The following is an 18686-nucleotide window of genomic DNA, read 5'->3' as shown; positions in this document are numbered from 1 at the left end:
ACTGCACAACTGAGTGAATGAGATGGGCACTGGACTCGGCTGCCGTGACAGGAGTAACACGTACTGACACCTGCTCCTCCAACCGTAGCGGACCGTCACAATCCTCTGTACCACACGAGACCCTGCATACTAATTTTTCTTTGTTAGATATCTAGGAAAGGCTGATGATGACTGACTTGTTAATATACAATGATAGTCCTGAGCGCACCCTGATGTATTTAGGAATTGACCGAACAGTACGAAACACGGAAGTCAACTATTATACTGAGCGAGAGCTTTACTGTTGACAGTTGTCAAACACGCAGCTGGTGTGTTGTACACTATCAAGCGAATTTGCACAGCAGGGTACCTTATTCCACCGCACAATGTTTGTTCAGACAATGAGAGCAACGCTAACGACAGTCATGAAAAGGCATTTACGGTGGTTGGAATTGTTTTCTTCATGACATCATCAACTAAGTGATAGATCCAAGGCGATATCAAGAGCAGAAAGGACGCAAACATGAGCTCATGGGTGCGCAAATATGTTGTCCAAGCCCTGGTGCAAACAGTTCGCAGTCTGCGGCCTAGATCTGAATCGGCGAAGGTCTGTAGACGTTGGAGAACCTCCTCGTGATCCCGGCCATACTCGGGAAGCCGTGGACTTCAACCGTCTGCAAGGGATCAATATCATCGCTACACTTGGTCAGTTGCGTTGTCTATACGTAAGTAGGATAGAAAAGCTCACATGCTGATCGCCTCGGTTGTGAAGTAGTCCGAGACGGTCGAGTTGGGAGTCATGTCGAACGGATCAACATTATCGTTATCAACAGCGGGCGTAGGCGGCACAGGCGCCAGCCCGGGACGGTACATCCCCACAGCTGATGCTTGGAATGGAGAGTGGTGCTGCTCGACTGGCAAGGGTTGAATGCTCCTTGAAGGCACTTGCGTAGGACAGGCGGCGGAGATGGAGGCTCGGAAGGTTGATGGTGCTGAAGCGACGCTCATGGACCTCGTAGTTGCCGGTGGTGGTATTTCGACTGTGGATGGGTGGTGAGCATTGTGACTGCTTGTCAACACAGTCGAGAGCCGCTTGAAGATGGATGATCCGGTGGAAGAAACGGACGTGCTGCGGTTGGCAGGACTCTCCGGCTCCGCAACAGCCATGAGACAGAAGATGCCTCTAAGAGCGCCGACAGCAGAGTCAACGGCGGCTTGCACTGTCTGCCAGGAGTACTCGAGGCGTAGGAAGTCACCCATGGTGCTCTCGATGCGCTCGGTCTGCATCATGCAAACCTTGATTGCGTCGGCGACAATGGTGGTTCCTGTGATCAAGACGTTGGCGATGGCATCTTGACAGGCAGGCGGCTGCGATTCGATGAAGTTCCGGGCGGAGTTGGACATCTTGTCTATGGCGAAGTCTGCGATCTGATTTTGCTGGGACGCATCGACACAAATCTTAGCCCGTGTAGTGGGGTCGTTGCCATTGTCGGCGCAAACGATGGCTTTGGCGCTGTCGTAGACGTTTTTGAAGGCATCTTGGTGGACATATGCAATGCCGACGTTGAGGTTATCAAGTGTCGCTAGCACCGTGTCTGCTTCGTCTCCTAGGTTGGCTGTCAAGATGGCGACGTAGTCGATGTTGTCCAAGAAGGCTTGTACTTGGAGGGTCTTGAAAAAGGTAAAATCACCCGTGCGTCTGGCAGCATGCAGATTGTGCCGTACAAGCGCAAGCCGCTGGGTCCAGTGGAGTTTTCTTTCTTCAGTGATGGCCATGCTGGACGTCTTTGCTGTGTCAGTAAATACTGCACATACGGCTCATGCAGACTTGGTCCGTTACTGACATTGATGCGATAACTACGACCCTGCTAGACGTTGTCCGTAAGGGAAGTGTAAATATGTTCTGATGAAATGTATGAAGCCCCAAATCTGACCCCGGTGGGATGCTCGACCAAGAGTAGCTATATAATGGAAAAGGTAGCCTACGCTTTCAGCAATACAAGCTTTGTGCCGGCTCTGAATGCCCAGGGTACAGCGCTCGTAGAACCAAGTGACTACGTACTTTACTAGATCGAAACAGGTCTTGGAAATTACCAAGTAGAAGGATACTAGCAGCGTGTAACCATTGTGACTGCCCCCGCTTTCGGTGTTTGCTCAGTCTTCCATGTGCTCCAAACAAAAGGGAGAGAAGTTGGAACAGTAGAGTCTACGAACAGCTAAAGCTATTGCTGGTTAAGGTGTGCTCCAGTGAGATATATCAATGGGCGGGAGTCAGGCTCGAAGTCCGCTTGCGTGCCACAAAGACTCACCAACGTAGGAGGCTGGACCGTGGCGTCCGTGGGCTTGCGGAGGCGTCTATGCGATGCTGAGGGTATGCATCGAGCTCCAGATATCAGTACAAGTCAATTGGAAAGGAAGCTCTTGACGATTCAGAAAACCTGGTGCGCGTATTGAGCAGGACTTCAGTAGGAGCGACCAGGTCTGAGCCCGGATCTTATGAGTCGCGAGCATCTCATTAACTGTAATGCTGGTACGAAATACGTAAGGAGAGAAAGGGTTTAAGTTGATTAGATACAAGCCATCGACAAGAGAGGAAACCAAGATGAAGGACGTCAGCCTAGTAAGACTCTCAGCTCCGAAACATGTGCATAGCCGTGATGAGATCGTTAGAAATTGAAGTTCAGCTGTGAAGCTGTGCAACGCCACAAAGCCGAAGCCATGGACAAACCTTGTTCAGCCACCTACATCAACCTTCGTAACAGCCTTTGTTCGGCGATAGGTCGTGGCGTACTCTGTCTAACTCGGCGTGCTACGAGTTGCTTTCGCAACTGGGAGTTCGAGTTGGCTTGGACATTGCGTTTACCCCTGCGCTATGTGCACAATGCGACGTTTTTTACACGGTAATTGCCCGACCATAGGATCTCTGACGAGGTCAGAAAAGGTCCTCTCATGTTGCGCGATCCTCAACGACTGAGAATCCGCCTGTCTCTGAGCGTGTTGTAACGCTACGCATCTTCCCAATATTCCTTCCGCTTGCCGAATACCAATCTTCGAAAGTAAGCGTAGTCGTTCTTCAGAGTCATGCTCAACTCCGTCGAGCACAACTCAGGTGTCCCGAGTTTACGTTCCGTTCTCCTTTTTGCTCGTCCTCAGGCATGGTCGTGTTAGGTCCGCTGTCCGGTGGTGTGCACCCTCGGCCAAGGATCGCATAGGGCAGTCGCCATTGTTACAGCTGCTGTCCGAAGCTTTGTGTGAGTTCCTTCGACGTCTTCTGTTCCCGTACGCGCAGCACTTCATCGAGTTGTTTCGTCCGATATACAGTGGTTCTCTCACCCCTCTTGCTTTCCGCTACAGCACCCCCGATGGAGCTCAATGGCAATTAGATAGCCGCTTTATCCGGTTTATCAGCATGTTGTTCTTCTTTGTTTGGCGAGGAAGTCATGCCATCGCTTCGTTGCTGTAGCTCCAGCGGCATAGTGCTCAATGCATTCCATCGCGGTAGGTACAAAGCTCTGAATGGAATGCGCCTGAAGCTTAAGCAGTTGCAACCGTCGCGGCTGCGACCTCGGAGTAACGACTTTCCGGCGGCAACAAGCGCGCGGCAATCGGACAGTCCATCTCGAGTCGACCAGATCTCGCTTTGCCTCAAAGTATCCAACGCTGCCGACTCTCATCAAAGGTGTCGCGCAATGCCACTCTCGTCCACGATCCACTTCAGTGGTTGGCTGAGATTGAATTGCAATGATCGTAAATGGTAAGCACGCAGCGCATTGCTGTCAGTCGCAAGAAAGGCCAACGTGCCGCGGCTTAGTACTTTAAGGTTTCCATGGCGTGAAGGTCTCATCACTGTTCCTCTTACTTATCGTAAATCCGTTATGCCGTTAGGCCGAGCATCTCTTCCATTGAAGAGCCGGGCAATTTTTGCTAAACAACCAACGCCCTTCTGTGGCGAGTTCAAGATCGTGTTGAAAGGCGTTTTGAAGCTTCTCCAACTAGCCATCTCTAATGTCACAGAACGATTCGGCTGTACGGCACCTAGCGAACTGCTGGGTAGACGGCACACCCAAACTGTAACACTCAGACGCCTAACTCGATTACTATAGTTCGCTGATGCAGAGTCATTCTAGTAATGATTATGTACCGTTTCTCGTTACTCTAACGACAAAGAACGCCAAGACTGCAGGTTTCGACGCAAAAAGAACGTTATAGACTGCGATGAAAAGACGATACCAATACGCGCAACGCTCAAAGCACGCTCAGTGCAACCGGGTATCTATTTCCAGACTGTGTTCCATCCCAATGACCAAATGTGTACAACCACCTCCAGTCTCACCACTCACTTCCCGTTAACCGTCTTCACCAACCCCTCAACCTTCGCGTACAACTCCTGAGGATCCTCAAATACATGCCACACCCCCCTCGGCACATCCCTAAACGCCTTCTCAAATCGCTCATCACTGTTCTTCTTCTCCCCATCCACAGCAATCTCACTAACCCCCTCGACCTTCCTGATATAAATCCCCTTGATCCAGCCCGGAAACCGCCTATACGCCTCAGCATACGACTCTGGATCCGTCTGCGTGCTGTCCCCGATACAGATCATCTTTCGCTGCGGGAACCAGCCGTTGATTTTCTGCAGCCGGTCGACTTTGTACGCCTCCGTGCCGCGCGTAAGGGAGCTCAGGAAGCCGGCGAGATTCATCCACGAGGCTTCGCGCAGGATCAAGGTGCCGGGCGGGTAGTAGTCTTGGCGGAAGCGGCGCAGGAAGGGGTACAGGTTATACGGCGAGGCGGAGAGGTAGAAAAAGGGCGGGTTCTGCAGGAAGTTCTTGAGGTAGCGGTATAGCTCTGGCATGCCGGCGATGGGCTCCGGCTCTTCGGCGAAGGTCGTCTTGAGGATGCCCAGCGGGCTCGAGGTAAGCGTCTTCTTGATCGTGTCGTCGACGTCCGAGATGACGGCCCAGCCCTCCGGCTCGGCGAAGATGGTGACGGGCGCTGGGGTCTCGGGCGCGAGAGCGGGAGTGGAAGTCGTGATGATGCTGCCGGATGGGAAGAGGCTGTTTAGCCGGACGACGTCGGAGCTGATGCCATCGCGGCCGCTGGGGCCGAGTCGCTTCATCTGCTTGTCGCCGATGTCGATGTCCACGCTGTGGGCGGGCAGGATCTGGTCCACGAACGGGCGCAGCCGCTCGGCTATGAGAGCTTCAGCCGCGTCGCCGCTACCGAGTCCGATCTTCTCGGCGATGTCGGCGGCGACGGCGCTGAGGTCCCGCCCACTACCTTTGACGAAGTAGGCGGCTACGAACTCGGCTTGCCATGCTTTGGGGTTGTCGGAGGGACGGTAGGCGGTGTTGTCGAAAATCCAGACGGAGTGCTTCTTGGGGTCGACTTCGCGGTAGAAAGGATTACGACGGCCGAGATAGGACGACAGCCGGTCGGCGAGGCTGCTGTCGAAGCGGGATGTAAGCGCAGGCATGACGGCCTCCCAAGCATCGAAGTCGTTTGCGTCGCGCAGTGCTCTTTCTTGCTCGGTTGCGACAGGATCCTGGGTAGCTTGAAGGGCCTTAGCGGCCATGTTGATGTAGTCCATAGTGGCAGGCTTTATAGGATGTTGATGTGTTCCTGTGGTCAAAGAAATGTTCGAGGTGCCTAGGGGGGCCGTGAGTCAGATGGAGGCGCGGGTGCACGAGGAGGAGCGCAGGTGGGAGGGTCGGCGACAGGCTGCATCGCGAACAAAGGCGACTTTATGGGTGGCCGAGTCAAGTGGACTGCGGTGATCGTGCCTTGGAAGAGGTGCGTGGATCGGCGTGGATGGACGACAGGGAAGGCGGGGGAGAGCATGACGCGGGCACGGCGCACGTGACGTGTACCAGCTGTTCGCTGTCCGGATGTCTTGGATGAGACAACTCGCCACGGCGGGCACAGCCACCACGAGGCGTGCCTTCTTTGTCGAGAGAGCTTCGTCTGCGCCGAGCACCGTCCCTGTGTGCGAGATTGCTCTAGCAGAGCAGTGTACCTAGGTAGGAGTTGGCATCTGAAGAGGCAACACGTCTACCGCGCCGATCAGGTACAAGCGCGTCGCGTCTTAGCTCGTCGCTATCGGCGGCTTCGCCTTTGATCCCTGGCTGATAGCTGGAGCTACCCATCGTGTTTCCGCGGTTGCGTGTGGAGATCTTCTCAATCGCCTCTCTCTCGTCTGACCGAAGCAACAAAGAGTGTAGGTACTTTATCTTGAAGCTGGTTGAATGTCGTGCTCCCGTGTGTTGATGCGATGGTGACGGAGCTGGTTTGTGAAGCTCGCATGACGTCGATCACCGTAATCCTCGAGCTTCCCGGCTTCAAACACTGAGGTTCTCCATATCGAGACAACTCCAACATCTTCGTTCTGTCTAAAAGTGTTTCTCGAGTCCTCATAATTCACATCTCCAGTCTAAGCACCTCTCCCATCCTCCTACCACTTAGCACGTGACTATCAATCTTCCACCATGTCTTCCGACTCTCTGGCCATCTTCCGCAGGACTGGGCACGAAGACCTCCAGAAGCTTGCCGAAGAGCACTTCAAACACGAGTGAGCATAATCACAGCCACGTATCCTTCCTACATCATCCTCCATACTAACGGCATCCAGTCTCGAGGACAAAGACCGCGAGACCCTCTACAAAGCCGCCGGCAAGCTCTCCCGCCATGCCGCCATCGGCTCAATTGTAGGCCTCGGCCTCGGCCTCTACGCCGCCTACCGCCTGCGCAACGCCCGCCTCGCCTACTTCCAAGCCTTCCGCGCCGCCGAGAAGCCCAAGGCCGTGCAGTTCGCCGACGGCAGGACCGAGCCGATCCCAGACCTGGAACCGCTGCTGCGGCCCAGCCGCTGGGGTGACATTGCTACCTACACACTCTTCGGCATCAGCGGGCTGTTCCTCGGCGGTGAGACGGGCCTGTTGACGGGCAGCGCTAGTGCTAGAAGGACGGTGAGAAAGGATCCGGAGAGCAAGGCGAGGATCGAGAAGGCCTTTAGGAAGTTTAGGGCGGAGGTGCTGCGGAAGCAGGCGGATGCTTTGGAGGGGACGAGCAGCCTTAAGGAGAAGATCTTCGGATGAGGCCGCTGAGGCTCGCCGAACTGCATGAATTTGGAAGGATCAATGTAACGATGGGACGGTAGTTAATCTCCATAAACGGGCGTGATTTGTGGGAGGGTTCAAAGCTGCATGGTTTGGTGCTCTGGGTCAGCTTAATTCACGAGCTTATGCTTCAAACTATCGCCTCCATCCCCCGACGTGCTGGCTATGAAATCCATGGTGTTATTACTTTCGTCCATCTCATGCACTTTGACTCGGACTTCGAGACCCTCTCGCACGTGCGCACAGATTAGTGATATGCGACCTTTGACACAAACGCTCACCTGGGCTAAATCTGGCGAGATGGTGTCCCCGTATCGCGGATGGTTGTTCTTTGCTTGCGATTAATCCGTGCTAAAGTCGAAGTGGGACGATGCGAATTGCACAGTGCAATCTGCGTGGCGGGACGCAGGAACGTCGGATCTTGAAACCACCAAGGGGTCTGTGCACACAACGTTCGTTTCATGCGGCGAACCCACACGCCTTCGGCCCCAGATGGCTTGCGCCGTCCCGTATTCCACGATCCTCGAAATACACGGATGGGGCCGCGCCTCAAGCCACGTTATGCTGGCAGAAACAATCAAGGGACAGCGCCGCCCCAGGTGGATTGGAGCCAGACCGTTCAATCCGGGTATTTCCAGAGAATACGAAGAGTAATTGCCGGTTCCTCCCTCGCGGTTTGATCGATGACGGGATACCGGTCTAGCCCGACGAGGTCTACTTCAGCCTCGTTCTGAAATCTGCTCCGCCTCTCTTCTCTTCGTGTCCCGTCAACTGCGTGCCGCTGGCTTGGTCCCGAGTCTTGAGTGTCTGGATTCGCTGCTTCTACAAGTCGACATTACGGCAAAGGGTGGTGAGTCCATTGTGATGCTGTATTGACTTGAGGAGTAGGTGTGTACTGGTCTATTGTCTGCAGGACGTGCGGATAGTGCGCTCGACTATTAAGATTAAAGTTGGTCTTCCTGAAGCCACAACACGTGGCTTGCATGAACCGTTCGCTGCCTCCGCTCTTTAAAAAGAACTCGCAAGGATTGCTTGTGATGTGCATACTTTGAAACCAGCCTCATCAGGCTGCCAGGAGGTCTTGCTCCCCATCTTGAACAATATGTAAAGTCTTGAGGAGTCACGTCCCATGATGCCTCGATCACTGGATCTCATTGCGGCATCGCTGAGTAGGCCATCTTTCGCTCATTACTGTTTCATCTCGTTCTGAAGGAAGACCTCTTCCCTAGAGTCACTCGTTCAATACATTCTTTTTAATCAGCTACTCTGCCTTACCCTTCTGACGATGGCTTCGTCGTGTTCACGCTCATTTCTGCTGGCATTCGTCTTCCTGCTTCTTCAGGTATGCTGCGCCTTGGAACTACAAGAGATCCGCCCCTGGCAAGCGCAAGCGCGCAGGTCACGGTTTGGGAAGAGAGACACGTCTGGCCTCGATCTTCGGAACGCGGAAAGCTTCCTCTGGGGAGGCGCGGGTAAGACCTCTTGTTCTCAGAACAAACTACACAACGGCTTAAATAATTGACTGACCCAACTAAAGACAACACTGACGCTGTACTCGGTAACTTTACTATCTACGTGCCCGGCGATCATGAGCACATTCTCTCCATGGAAAAGTTTGATGGTATGCTCGAGTCGGTCGACTGCACGCCCAACGGGATGACGTTGAAGTTTGAGGATGACGGGACCTTTGCGTATGCCCAACGAGCTTGGGACTGGGTCAATGGGGCCGACAATCACACCTTTCTCATGGTAGCCGGCCGCGGCGACTGTGGAAACAATATTCGGAGGATCCCATACCTCGTCTCCTCCATCGAATACGACGAGGATCTGAACATTGCTCGGTTGAACGCTACGACGGGCGAGTGGAAAAGCCTCGCTCGTTCCTACGAACTCCTGGTTGGAAGCGTCGCAATGGCGGGCGACGCTGGACTCAAGACGCGAGACATAACCAAGGACGTAGCTATGAACATCGCGACCGCATTTCCGTTCAAGGTGAAGGTGGAGAAGGGCCGCATCTCCGCAGAGCTCGAATGTGACGAGAAAGACTGCCACACGACGGGCAAGATCAACTTCGAATTTCGCATCACCCAGAATGTGGTTGGCATTCCCGATGGCGCAAGATTCCGCATGACTCCCAGGGGCGTGACTGCGCAAGCGCGACTGAAGCTGAACGTCGCGAGCAACTTCGACAGCCAGAAAGAACTTTGGAAAGAAACCGTCCTGTCAATTCCGCTGAACTCGATCAACATCCCCGGCAACATCTTAGAAATCGGTCCTTTCCTCGACATCGATGTCGGTGGCGAACTTACCGGGTTCGAAGGGAGCGTGTCGATAATCTCGGGAGCTACGGCAACCTTGTCCAACTCTGCTGTCCTCCAGGCGGATCTGCTGAATCCTAAGAATAATGAGTTTTCGGGGTGGCTGCCAAGTGTTGATGTAATGCCGCTCACAATCGAGGCCAAGGTCGCGGCTACAATGCAGGTGTTTGTCATGCCTGCTGTACGGATGAGGATCGAGGCTCTGGGTACGCATCCCAAGACATTTACCAAGACCCATTGAAGACCATCCGCAGCTGACGTCTCGCACAGGCAAAGGTGTTGAAGCGGGACTCCAGCTGAAGATGCCATTCTTCGAGATTAAAATGGAAGGAGTAGCCGGTAAGTAACCGCTTCTCAACCCCTCGTCTTAGCTGCTCTTACTAAGTGCCTATTCTAGCTGCGGCCGGGGGAGTCTGCGATGACCCGACGAAGACGCTCGGCATAGAGGTAAAGCCCTCCTGCGGCGTCGAGATCAAATTCGCGGCAGGAAAGTCGAACAGCAATGGCGAAGCTCCGGTCGATGTCACGCTAGGGGTAAGTCGACTCTTCAGAGCCTCGCAGTTGCAGCTGCCCATGAGTTCCGGGCTCACGATATCACCAGACCGTATTAGTTCCCATGGGAAAAGGTCTCTGTTACGGATTCAATCCGGACGGTAAAACGCCGACCCCAACGAACGGAGGTTCTGCCCCAAAACCCACAAGCGCTGGTAGTGCTGGCAGCTGCACGGCAAGTAGCGGGCTAAAAGGCACTTGCACCTTCACGAGTTCCTGCTCTAGCAGCGGAGGCAAGTCAGAGGCTGGACACTGTCCGGGCGCAGCGAACATTCAGGTATGGTTAACTGATCAAGTGGCACTCTCCATTACTGACATGCCGAAGTGTTGCACCCACCCCACTGGCAGTGGCGCAAGCTGCACCGCCAACGGCTTAGCGGGCAAATGCATTTCCACGAGTGCTTGCCGAAGCGACGGCGGGCAGTCTGTGGCTGGTCACTGCAATGGCCCTACGGACATCCAGGTAAGGCTCTATCAACCAAAAGATTAACCATACCCGCATGCTTGTACACATACATCTGCTTCGAGGTTGTGAAGTCAAGAAGCTGTCGGTTTCTGTTTCTAACCTCGATCTCCACCAGTGCTGCACCCACCCCAAACCCAAGCCTGCCAGCAGCAGCAACGTCTGCACAGTCAAGCCCAGCGGCCTCGTCGGCGAATGTATCTCCACCAGCTCGTGCAAGGGTCTTGGTGGGAAATCGACAGCGGGCTTTTGCCCTGGTGCGGCGGATACACAGGTATGTTTCAAGATTGATGTGGTTGCGAGATAAGGCATGACTGACTGTTCTGCAGTGCTGCACCTACAGTACTTGTGCGGTTAAGGGAGTCTCGGGCTTGTGTCAGCCCACTTCGTCCTGCAAGGGCACGTCCACGCCGGGGTACTGTAAAGGTGGGGATAATATACAGTGTTGTACCGGTTGAAGCAAGCTGTTGTAAAAGAGATCCTAGATGGGTGAAGGTTGGCAGGAATAGGATGGACCTTATAAGGAGGTTGTTGTCTTCTGCGTACATTAGAGCATACTTAGCGCCCATTTGCTATTTGAGAAAGCGTGAATACCTTATCATGGCTTGAAGTTGCAGTACGAGACGCAGAAAATCATCACGAGGTCCGTGCATAGCGCTTGTTGTGGGAGACCTAGGTACATAACAAGCCTTCCGCCCCCGTTGCTTGCGCCATCTTGTATCCCACACTTCTCAAGTATTGTACATTGTACAGCATCCTCCCACGTCCGATGAGTAGTCCGCATCGGCGCCTAAGCCCTTGTTTCTGAAGATATCATTGGCTCAACCTTCGAAAGCCACGTCCTCTCAACCAATCAGATATTAGCCCAGTAGCTGAAACCCTCTGTGGAAGGCGTCAACTACCCATCGGACGTGTCAAGGTGCTGTACAGGTACGAAGGGCCGGCCCGGCCGGGTGGTTACCGCTAATACGAGTACTCATTCCAACACGATGTCCGCGGGTGATCAACGCGGACCACGGCCAGGCATCTTTGGCCCAGCCCAAAATAGCGAACCAGCAATTGAGCTCCATCACCCTCCATCGATATATATATGAGTGTATCTAGATTTGAGATACAAGACTTGAGACATTCTACTTCCTCAGTCTTCAGAACCCTTTCAGTATCGAATCTCCACGCTCTTTTTCGGTCGCTTGAGAGTACAATCAGGACAGCCTCTCTACTTCCTGAAGCACAGAGTTGCATCACCGATGCTAGGCTGCGGAAGATGGATGTGTGCAGGCTCATGGACGACCGAAGGCGCTGCCTCGATGACGCCGGCTATGGCCGCATATGATCCAATCGCGTACTAGCCGCAACCCCACAATTCTACCCCAGCACTTGAGAATTCGGCGCTCAGCTGGCAACCACAGGCATATCACGACCCGCCAAAGGCTTACGAACGATCCTGGAGCGAGCTGAGGGAGAGCTGAAAACACGATGGCCTGACCACGGAGAACACACCATCTTGAGCTGCCTCAAGAATGCATCCTCTTGGACAAACGATCTAAACCCTGAAATGAGCCAGCCGTCTTCCGATCACCCAAGGTGTGATCACCATCGAAATCAGGAGATGGCAGCCAACATACAGATACGCGTGAATCAGCTGGCGTATTGGTCAGTCTTGGCAGCTGATCGGATTGTCCAGATGCAGACGTGGGGAACTCTTGACACGAGCCTAGTTTGCCTTGTAGGCAAATGCACATTTTTCTTTGCATACCATGGTGTGAGCACTTCCTTGGCAGGAATGCTTTTGGCCAATCTATCAGAGAATTTGGATGCGGTTGCACTTGTAGGTTGTCCTGTCTTAAATCTTCTCAAAACTTGCGGTACTCGTTCTATCAGCTACCTTTCACGTAGAGCGTGCTCCCCTTCTCATGTCTTTCTGAAAGATACAAGCGTGTCTTCAAGTACATATATCAAGCCACAGCGTAAGCTCTTATCGATTGTAGTTTATTCTCCTCTCGAAATTACATCTAGAGACAATAGCGATACTCATCGTCGTTCAGCGAGACCCTTAAGAGGGGTGTACTTTTCCAATAAGTGGCAGGGATGAGCACCGCAACTTTTGTAACGGATTGCGTTTCAGCCTCAAGTTTGCGGTTTCTCTTACGAACGATAACTCTGTAGGAGTTTCCCGTGCGCCAAAGCAATATTTGGCGTGCATAAGGATCCCTGTCAAAAGGTGGTTGTTGGTGCAATGGTAAGAGGAGTAAGCCTGTGTAAGACGCCCCAGCTGACTAAGCATTAGTCGATCTATCCCCCAGGTACTATCCTAGGTTGAGCTGAACTGAAGCTGAAGCTAGAGGTGTGATGCGTTCAGCTCCCTCCGATGCTGAAGACCGAGCCGTGGTCACATGGACGACGAGGTTCTTCTACAGGAGAGTTTTAGCGGAGAATGCAAATGCATAAGAGCGCAGAGAAAGTGTAGTCTCTGAGCAGCCTTCTCGTCCATCCACTGATCTCTCAAAGCAATTACTCAATAACTCCCTAGTTTGAACATTCTGCTAGCACAGTCATGTCTTCGGATAGCGTCAATGTATATATTGACAAAGACAAGCAAGGCGTACTCCACAGCCTTGATCACCTTCAAGAGCCATATGTCCCTCAAGACGCATCAGCCCAAGCAGACGCAGTGAGCGTTAGTCAGCAGTACATAAAAGACCAGGCCGCCACCTACGACTTTCCCGAAAGTTATCTCCGAGAGCTCGGCACAGAAGCATCAGCTCAACAAGGCTTGACAAATGATAAGACTCCGGCACTTCGGTTGGCGGAAGGTCCAAAACGTCGTCTCAGAAGCACAGTTGTGTCTTACCAGCAAACCATTCTCGGCTTTCCCGTCTGGGAGACGGGCTTCAGCGTCATGCTGGATGAGGATCCGCCGGACCATCTCCGTGTCGTTGGTTCTATCAGCACAGCCCAACCGAACATCGAAGCCGAATTAATCAAGGAGCCAGGATTAGAGGCCGAATTTCTGAACGAAATTAGCGAGCAGCGCCTTGTCGAAGTCCTAGGGCTCGACGCGACGGACCAGGAAATTCGCATCAACACGCAACGTCTACTTGTGTACAAGTTTGATCCCGAAACTCGGCAAGAGATAGAAGATGATGAGTCCCGATGGTCTGGAATGGATGTCTCTGTTCCAACGCTAGAGCTGCCGCCGGTGGAAGACAGTATTCTGGCCAGGGACCAGCCCAAGATCTACTACGTCTGCAGGGAGGTGCTCTTCACCTGGCGATTACCCGAGACTGAGTTTGGAGACATCAATTGGAGAGCCTTCATTGAGGTTGACACCGGAAGCGTCCTCTATCTGCGTGCCCTAATGGCATCTATACACGGGTCTGTATACACTGCAGATCCTTTTACGCGCCTTGGTGCCACTGCTCCCTCAGCTTCTGCGCCAGTAACTGAGCTTGATAAAGTTCGCGAATGGAAGGAACTTCCCGCGATAACGCGCGCCAGTCCCCAGGAGCTGGCAGGCCGTTATGTCCGGATCAAGGATTTCGATCCACCAGCTGTTCCTGCTCCGACCAGCCCGACGGGAAACTTCAGCTTCAGCGTTTCATCAGATGAATTTGCTGCAGTGAACGCCTATTATCAGATGGCAAGCCTGTTCAATCTGGTGGAACGCTTGGGCTTCAATGTGAGGGAGCTTTTCAATAGCACAGCCCCAGACTCGCAGTTCCCTTTACCGGTCGATCATCGCGGATTCAATAACGCAGTCAATGCTAAAGCTCCTGGAAATTCAAGAGGGGACGGTTCTGGAGGATTCATCTTCGGTATCGCAGCACCTGGCACTACTATCGGCATGGGTTGCGATTTCCGCGTTGCCGCACACGAATTCTGCCATGCTCTCTTGTGGGATGCTGTGCATAAACCCGGCTTTGGTTTCGCGCACAGCGCTGGCGATGCGCTTGGCAGCATTTTCTGCGATCCCACCAGTCGACACACTGATCGGTTCGATACTTTCCCTTGGAGCGTCATACGTCGCCGTCACGATCGTGCCATTGCAGACGGCTGGGCATGGGGTGGCGTCCAGGACAGAGGAGGATATCTCAGCGAGGAAATCCTGAACACTAGCCTTTTCCGTGCCTACCGGTGCATTGGCGGGGACGACGCGGATATCAAAAAGAAGAGATGGGCTTCAAGATACATGTTGTACCTCATCATCGCGGGCATCGCATCCCTGGCATCAGGCTCCATAACCCCAACTCCAAAACCAGTTCCGTACGTCACTGCGATGATGCTTGCAGACGGAGGCACAATCATGGGATACCCCGGAGGCGCCGTCAGGAAAGTCATTCGCTGGAGCTTCGAAGAACAGGGCCTCTATCAGCCAGAGGGTGTCCCGGGTTCCGGGACGGCGGTCACCACCAGGGGCGCACCTCCTCCGGTTGATGTATACATCGATGACGGTCGTAGTGGAGGTTACAATTACATCACGAACTGGGATCAATCGACGGGCATCTGGAATCGGCGGGCTGCTGACTCGGGGACAGTCCACCAACACCCGCTCAGGGATGTCCCAAACTACTGCTACGTGCGTATCAGGAACAGAGGAACGCAAACAGCCCAGAATGTTGTCGTAAGCGCGTATCACTTGGCGGATAACGCCGACGACACCTGGCCGGCAGGCTTCGAGTCTACGACTACCGCTCCAATCTCCGCGCCCGCTATTCTTGCTGGCGGCACCAGAATTGTTGGACCGTTCGAGTGGGTTCCTCTGCACAACGTAACGCCGGATAGCCTGCTTGTCGCTGTCAGTGCTCTTGGAGACCGCTCGAACATCGATCCTCTCAGCGGTTTAGCTTGTGCACGTGGTCCGACAGACATTGACAAGCTCGTTCCCTTTGACAACAACATCGGTCTGCGGGCTGTGACGACTGTGGCGCCCGCTTAGTTATGTGCCGGCAATCGAGGATCATGACGCAGGTAGGTCGAGCTTGAGGTGATCTGAGTCACAGAAGATTATAAGTCTAGAGTCATGGCTGACTTCTGAAGTAACTGTCGAGTTTCGCCGGTATTGGGAGCTGAAACGGCCTATCGAAGAAGCAAGGCGGAAATCTTCATACTTAGCGAAGTTGCGAAATTCTGAGTTGGTTTACAGTGATACGCGGCTTGAGGTTAAGGGCCTAAGGCAGTAGGTAGTCTTACTTAGCACGTTTTGAAAACTCTTGGGTTCTGGGCCCATGTAGTCTTGTGCCTATGCTCTATAGGTGGGTCGCCGTTGTGAGCTGATTGGCCCTTTTCATGAGTTGATCCGATGATGGAGAAGCAGAATGAGCCGACTCGTGTGCTCAGGGTGTTCGATCGTCCGTCCGTCCCCGTCGGACGGCCTCGGACGGTCCGACGAGGTAAGGGGGCGCCACCGGACGGGCGGATGGGGCTCGGCAAGCTTACGGGACGGGCGGACGAGGCTGGACGAGGGGGTTTAGGGTATCCAGAGTCTTGGCATAGTGTGATAAAAGTTGGCAGCATTTTCTTACATAATATACTTTATCTTGCCTACTACCACCCCCCTCGTGCTCTAATAGCTGCTATTATACCTTATTATTACTAATCGTGATGTATTGACTTCCGAAAGTTTAAAGGTAGAGATAGAGCTTACCGGACCAATTAAGTCCTGCTTACTAAGCCGCTAAGCTCTAACACCATGCCAAGCCTCGTCTGCTCGTCCGTCCACTGCTCTAGGATGGACGGACGAGGCTCTAGCTATGTGTCCGACGGTCCAGGTCTTGGCACGTCCGTCCGTCCGTCCAACCGTCCCGGATGACCTATCGAACACCCTACGTGTACTGAAAATGAAGGTTCTCACTGCTGTGCTAAACCCAGGAAGGGATGCTCAAGCTTACATGCAAACACAGAAAGGATTCAGGCCTCCAGCATATGAGTCCATGCTAGTAAGCTATGGCTAGGTGCTTGGACGTACTATCCCATCTCATCTGGGCGGCGGTTGGTGTGGATTTGACACGATTGCAGTTAACGACCCCCACGAAGTGTGTCAGATTTTGGGGGCCGCTTACATGCACCAAATATTCTTAAATCCCCTCCTCCTCTCTTCTTTGACAAACATCCAGATATCCCCTCTGTTGAATCTTTCTCCGAATACCGTGAAGCACGAGGTATATCAATCTACAATCACACGTCAAGAACTTGGAAGTATGTCGACCTCCGTCGGCACCGCCTTCAGCAGCGCCTCCTCGCCTGTTCTGACAGCCCTAGTAGCCGAAGGAGCTAATCTCTCTTCGTCCAGCGCTCCTTGCGTCTCCACCATGAGTCCCGAGCAAGTCCAGCAGAAGTACGTCGAAGAGCGAGACAAACGGGTCCGCCTCGACGGGACGAGACAGTAATTCGACCTTGCTACATCTGAGAAGTTTAAACACTTGACAAACGATCCCTGGCTTGATCCGCATTCCCCTGCCAAAGGGCCCAGATTAACGACCGGCGCGCGGGTCAAGATCCTTGTGCTGGGTGCTGGGTACGGCGGTCTGCTCTTCGCCGTCCGCCTACTAGAAGCCGGCTTCAAGGCCGAAGACATCTGCATCGTGGACTCCGCGGGCGGATTCGGCGGCACGTGGTACTGGAACCGGTATCCTGGGGCCATGTGTGACGTTGAGAGTTATATCTATATACCGCTGCTAGAGGAGACGGGGTATATGCCGGCGCACAAGTATGCGTATGGACCAGAGCTTAGGAAGTATGCGGAGATGCTTGCGGAGAAGTGGAGGTTGGAGGGCAGGACTGTGTTCAGAACTGTGGCGAATGAGATCAGGTGGGATGACGTGGGAAAGGAGTGGGTTGTGAAAATGAAGCAGAAGAGAGACGAATGGACAACCTGGACTTTGGGCTGCGAGCCAGCTTTGTTATCGCAGAATCTGGCCTTCTGAACTACCCTAAAGTCCCTCTGGTTCCGGGGTTGGATGCTTTTAAGAGCCACTGCTTTCACACGTCCCGATGGGACCACCGATACACCGGCGGCTCACCAGTGGATCCGGCCCTGACGAACCTGAAAAATAAGAGAGTAGGCATCATCGGGACGGGCGCGACGGCTGTCAAAGCTGTACCGCACCTCGCCAAGTGGGCGAAGGAGTTGTACGTCTTTCAGCGGACGCCCTCCGCCGTCGATACGGGAGGCAATCGCCCTACAGACGCCGAATGGTGGCAAAAGTAAACACAGTCAAAGAAGGGGTGGCACAGGCAACGACGGGAGAACTTCTCTGCGTTCGTCTCCAACGTCTCGCCGCCCCCATCCATCGACATGGTGGCAGATGGCTGGATAATCATGCCCTCCTTCAATGCCCTCGTTGGAGGGCCTGCCGCCGCACAAGTAACGCTGGAGAAGGTAGCCGCATATGTGGCTTCGTTGCACGCCTTGGACTTCCCGCGGTCCGAGAGGATTCGCGCCCGCGTAGACGAGATAGTCAAGGAGAAAACCACCGCAGAAAGCCTAAAAGCCTGGTACCCCGGCTGGTGCAAGCGTCCATGCTTTCACGACGAGTATCTCCAGTCATTCAACCTGCCCCATGTCACACTCGTGGACACGGACGGCCGCGGGGTTGACCGCCTCACGGATCACGGGGTGGTGGTGGGAGACTCCGAGTACGACCTCGACCTGCTGATTCTCGGCACATGATACGATTCGCCAGCCGTTGGAAGCCCCGCCCGTCGCGCTGGCTTCTCTATTACCGGCCGCAACGGTCTCTCCATGGAGCAGAAGTGGGACGATAGCGGCGCTGGAACGCTGCATGGGATCACCAGCAGAGATTTCCCGAACTTCTTGTTTCCGGGACCGCAGCAGGCTGCTGCCAGTGCGAACCAAGCTTTCCTGCTCGACTTGTTGGCGGAGCACGTGGCTTATATTCTGTCTCAGGCGACGCAGAAGGCTAAGGCTGCTGGCCTGGAGAAGGTTGTGGTCGAGCCGAGCGCAGCTGCGGAGCAGGAATGGTCCATGCGGATCATGGCTGGAGCGGTAGCTTTGGCGAGCCTGGCAGGGTGCACACCGAGCTACTACAACCGTGAGGGAGAGTTTGCGAGGATCTCTACCCAGGAAGAACAGATGAAGGCGGCGAAGGGCGGCATCTGGAGTCGGGGACCTGTGAACTATGCGGAGGTTATAGAAGGGTGGCGGAGGAGTGGAGACTTGAAGGGACTGGAGATTACAGTGGGCGATAGTAATTGACTGATCATGGTAAAATAAGTGGCCTTAACAGCTTAGAAACACTT

General features: G+C 53.8%; 7 protein-coding genes across 7 annotated transcripts; 5 read left to right on the top strand and 2 right to left on the bottom strand.

The window, feature by feature from the left end:
- Positions 1–566: 566 nt before the first annotated feature.
- Positions 567–1755, bottom strand: W97_01591 (uncharacterized protein; the record flags this gene model as incomplete). Its single annotated transcript, XM_007779496.1, has 2 exons — positions 567–675; positions 728–1755. 2 exons carry the CDS (start codon positions 1753–1755, stop codon positions 567–569), a joined length of 1137 nt encoding a protein of 378 aa, XP_007777686.1.
- A 2560-nt stretch (positions 1756–4315) lies between these two features.
- W97_01590 (uncharacterized protein) lies at positions 4316–5569 on the bottom strand (the record flags this gene model as incomplete). The annotated part of the gene is made up of 1 exon (XM_007779495.1): positions 4316–5569. The coding sequence occupies one exon, from the start codon at positions 5567–5569 to the stop codon at positions 4316–4318; it is 1254 nt and encodes a 417-aa protein (XP_007777685.1).
- Positions 5570–6464: 895 nt separating this feature from the next.
- Positions 6465–7073, top strand: W97_01589 (uncharacterized protein; the record flags this gene model as incomplete). Its single annotated transcript, XM_007779494.1, has 2 exons — positions 6465–6547; positions 6608–7073. The coding sequence occupies 2 exons, from the start codon at positions 6465–6467 to the stop codon at positions 7071–7073; spliced, it is 549 nt and encodes a 182-aa protein (XP_007777684.1).
- A 1306-nt stretch (positions 7074–8379) lies between these two features.
- Positions 8380–10341, top strand: W97_01588 (uncharacterized protein; the record flags this gene model as incomplete). The annotated part of the gene is made up of 7 exons (XM_007779493.1): positions 8380–8566; positions 8632–9618; positions 9683–9751; positions 9810–9946; positions 10014–10065; positions 10190–10241; positions 10290–10341. 7 exons carry the CDS (start codon positions 8380–8382, stop codon positions 10339–10341), a joined length of 1536 nt encoding a protein of 511 aa, XP_007777683.1.
- Positions 10342–12981: 2640 nt separating this feature from the next.
- Positions 12982–15363, top strand: W97_01587 (uncharacterized protein; the record flags this gene model as incomplete). Its single annotated transcript, XM_007779492.1, has 1 exon — positions 12982–15363. One exon carries the CDS (start codon positions 12982–12984, stop codon positions 15361–15363), a length of 2382 nt encoding a protein of 793 aa, XP_007777682.1.
- A 1261-nt stretch (positions 15364–16624) lies between these two features.
- Positions 16625–18096, top strand: W97_01586 (uncharacterized protein; the record flags this gene model as incomplete). The annotated part of the gene is made up of 4 exons (XM_007779491.1): positions 16625–16786; positions 16838–17256; positions 17322–17630; positions 17661–18096. The coding sequence occupies 4 exons, from the start codon at positions 16625–16627 to the stop codon at positions 18094–18096; spliced, it is 1326 nt and encodes a 441-aa protein (XP_007777681.1).
- A 72-nt stretch (positions 18097–18168) lies between these two features.
- W97_01585 (uncharacterized protein) lies at positions 18169–18642 on the top strand (the record flags this gene model as incomplete). Its single annotated transcript, XM_007779490.1, has 1 exon — positions 18169–18642. One exon carries the CDS (start codon positions 18169–18171, stop codon positions 18640–18642), a length of 474 nt encoding a protein of 157 aa, XP_007777680.1.
- Between the last annotated feature and the right edge of the window lie 44 nt (positions 18643–18686).

This window comes from Coniosporium apollinis, assembly GCF_000281105.1.
Source record: "Coniosporium apollinis CBS 100218 chromosome Unknown supercont1.5, whole genome shotgun sequence".
Lineage (NCBI taxonomy): Eukaryota > Fungi > Ascomycota > Dothideomycetes > Coniosporium > Coniosporium apollinis.
This window is presented reverse-complemented; position numbering and strand designations above follow the sequence as displayed.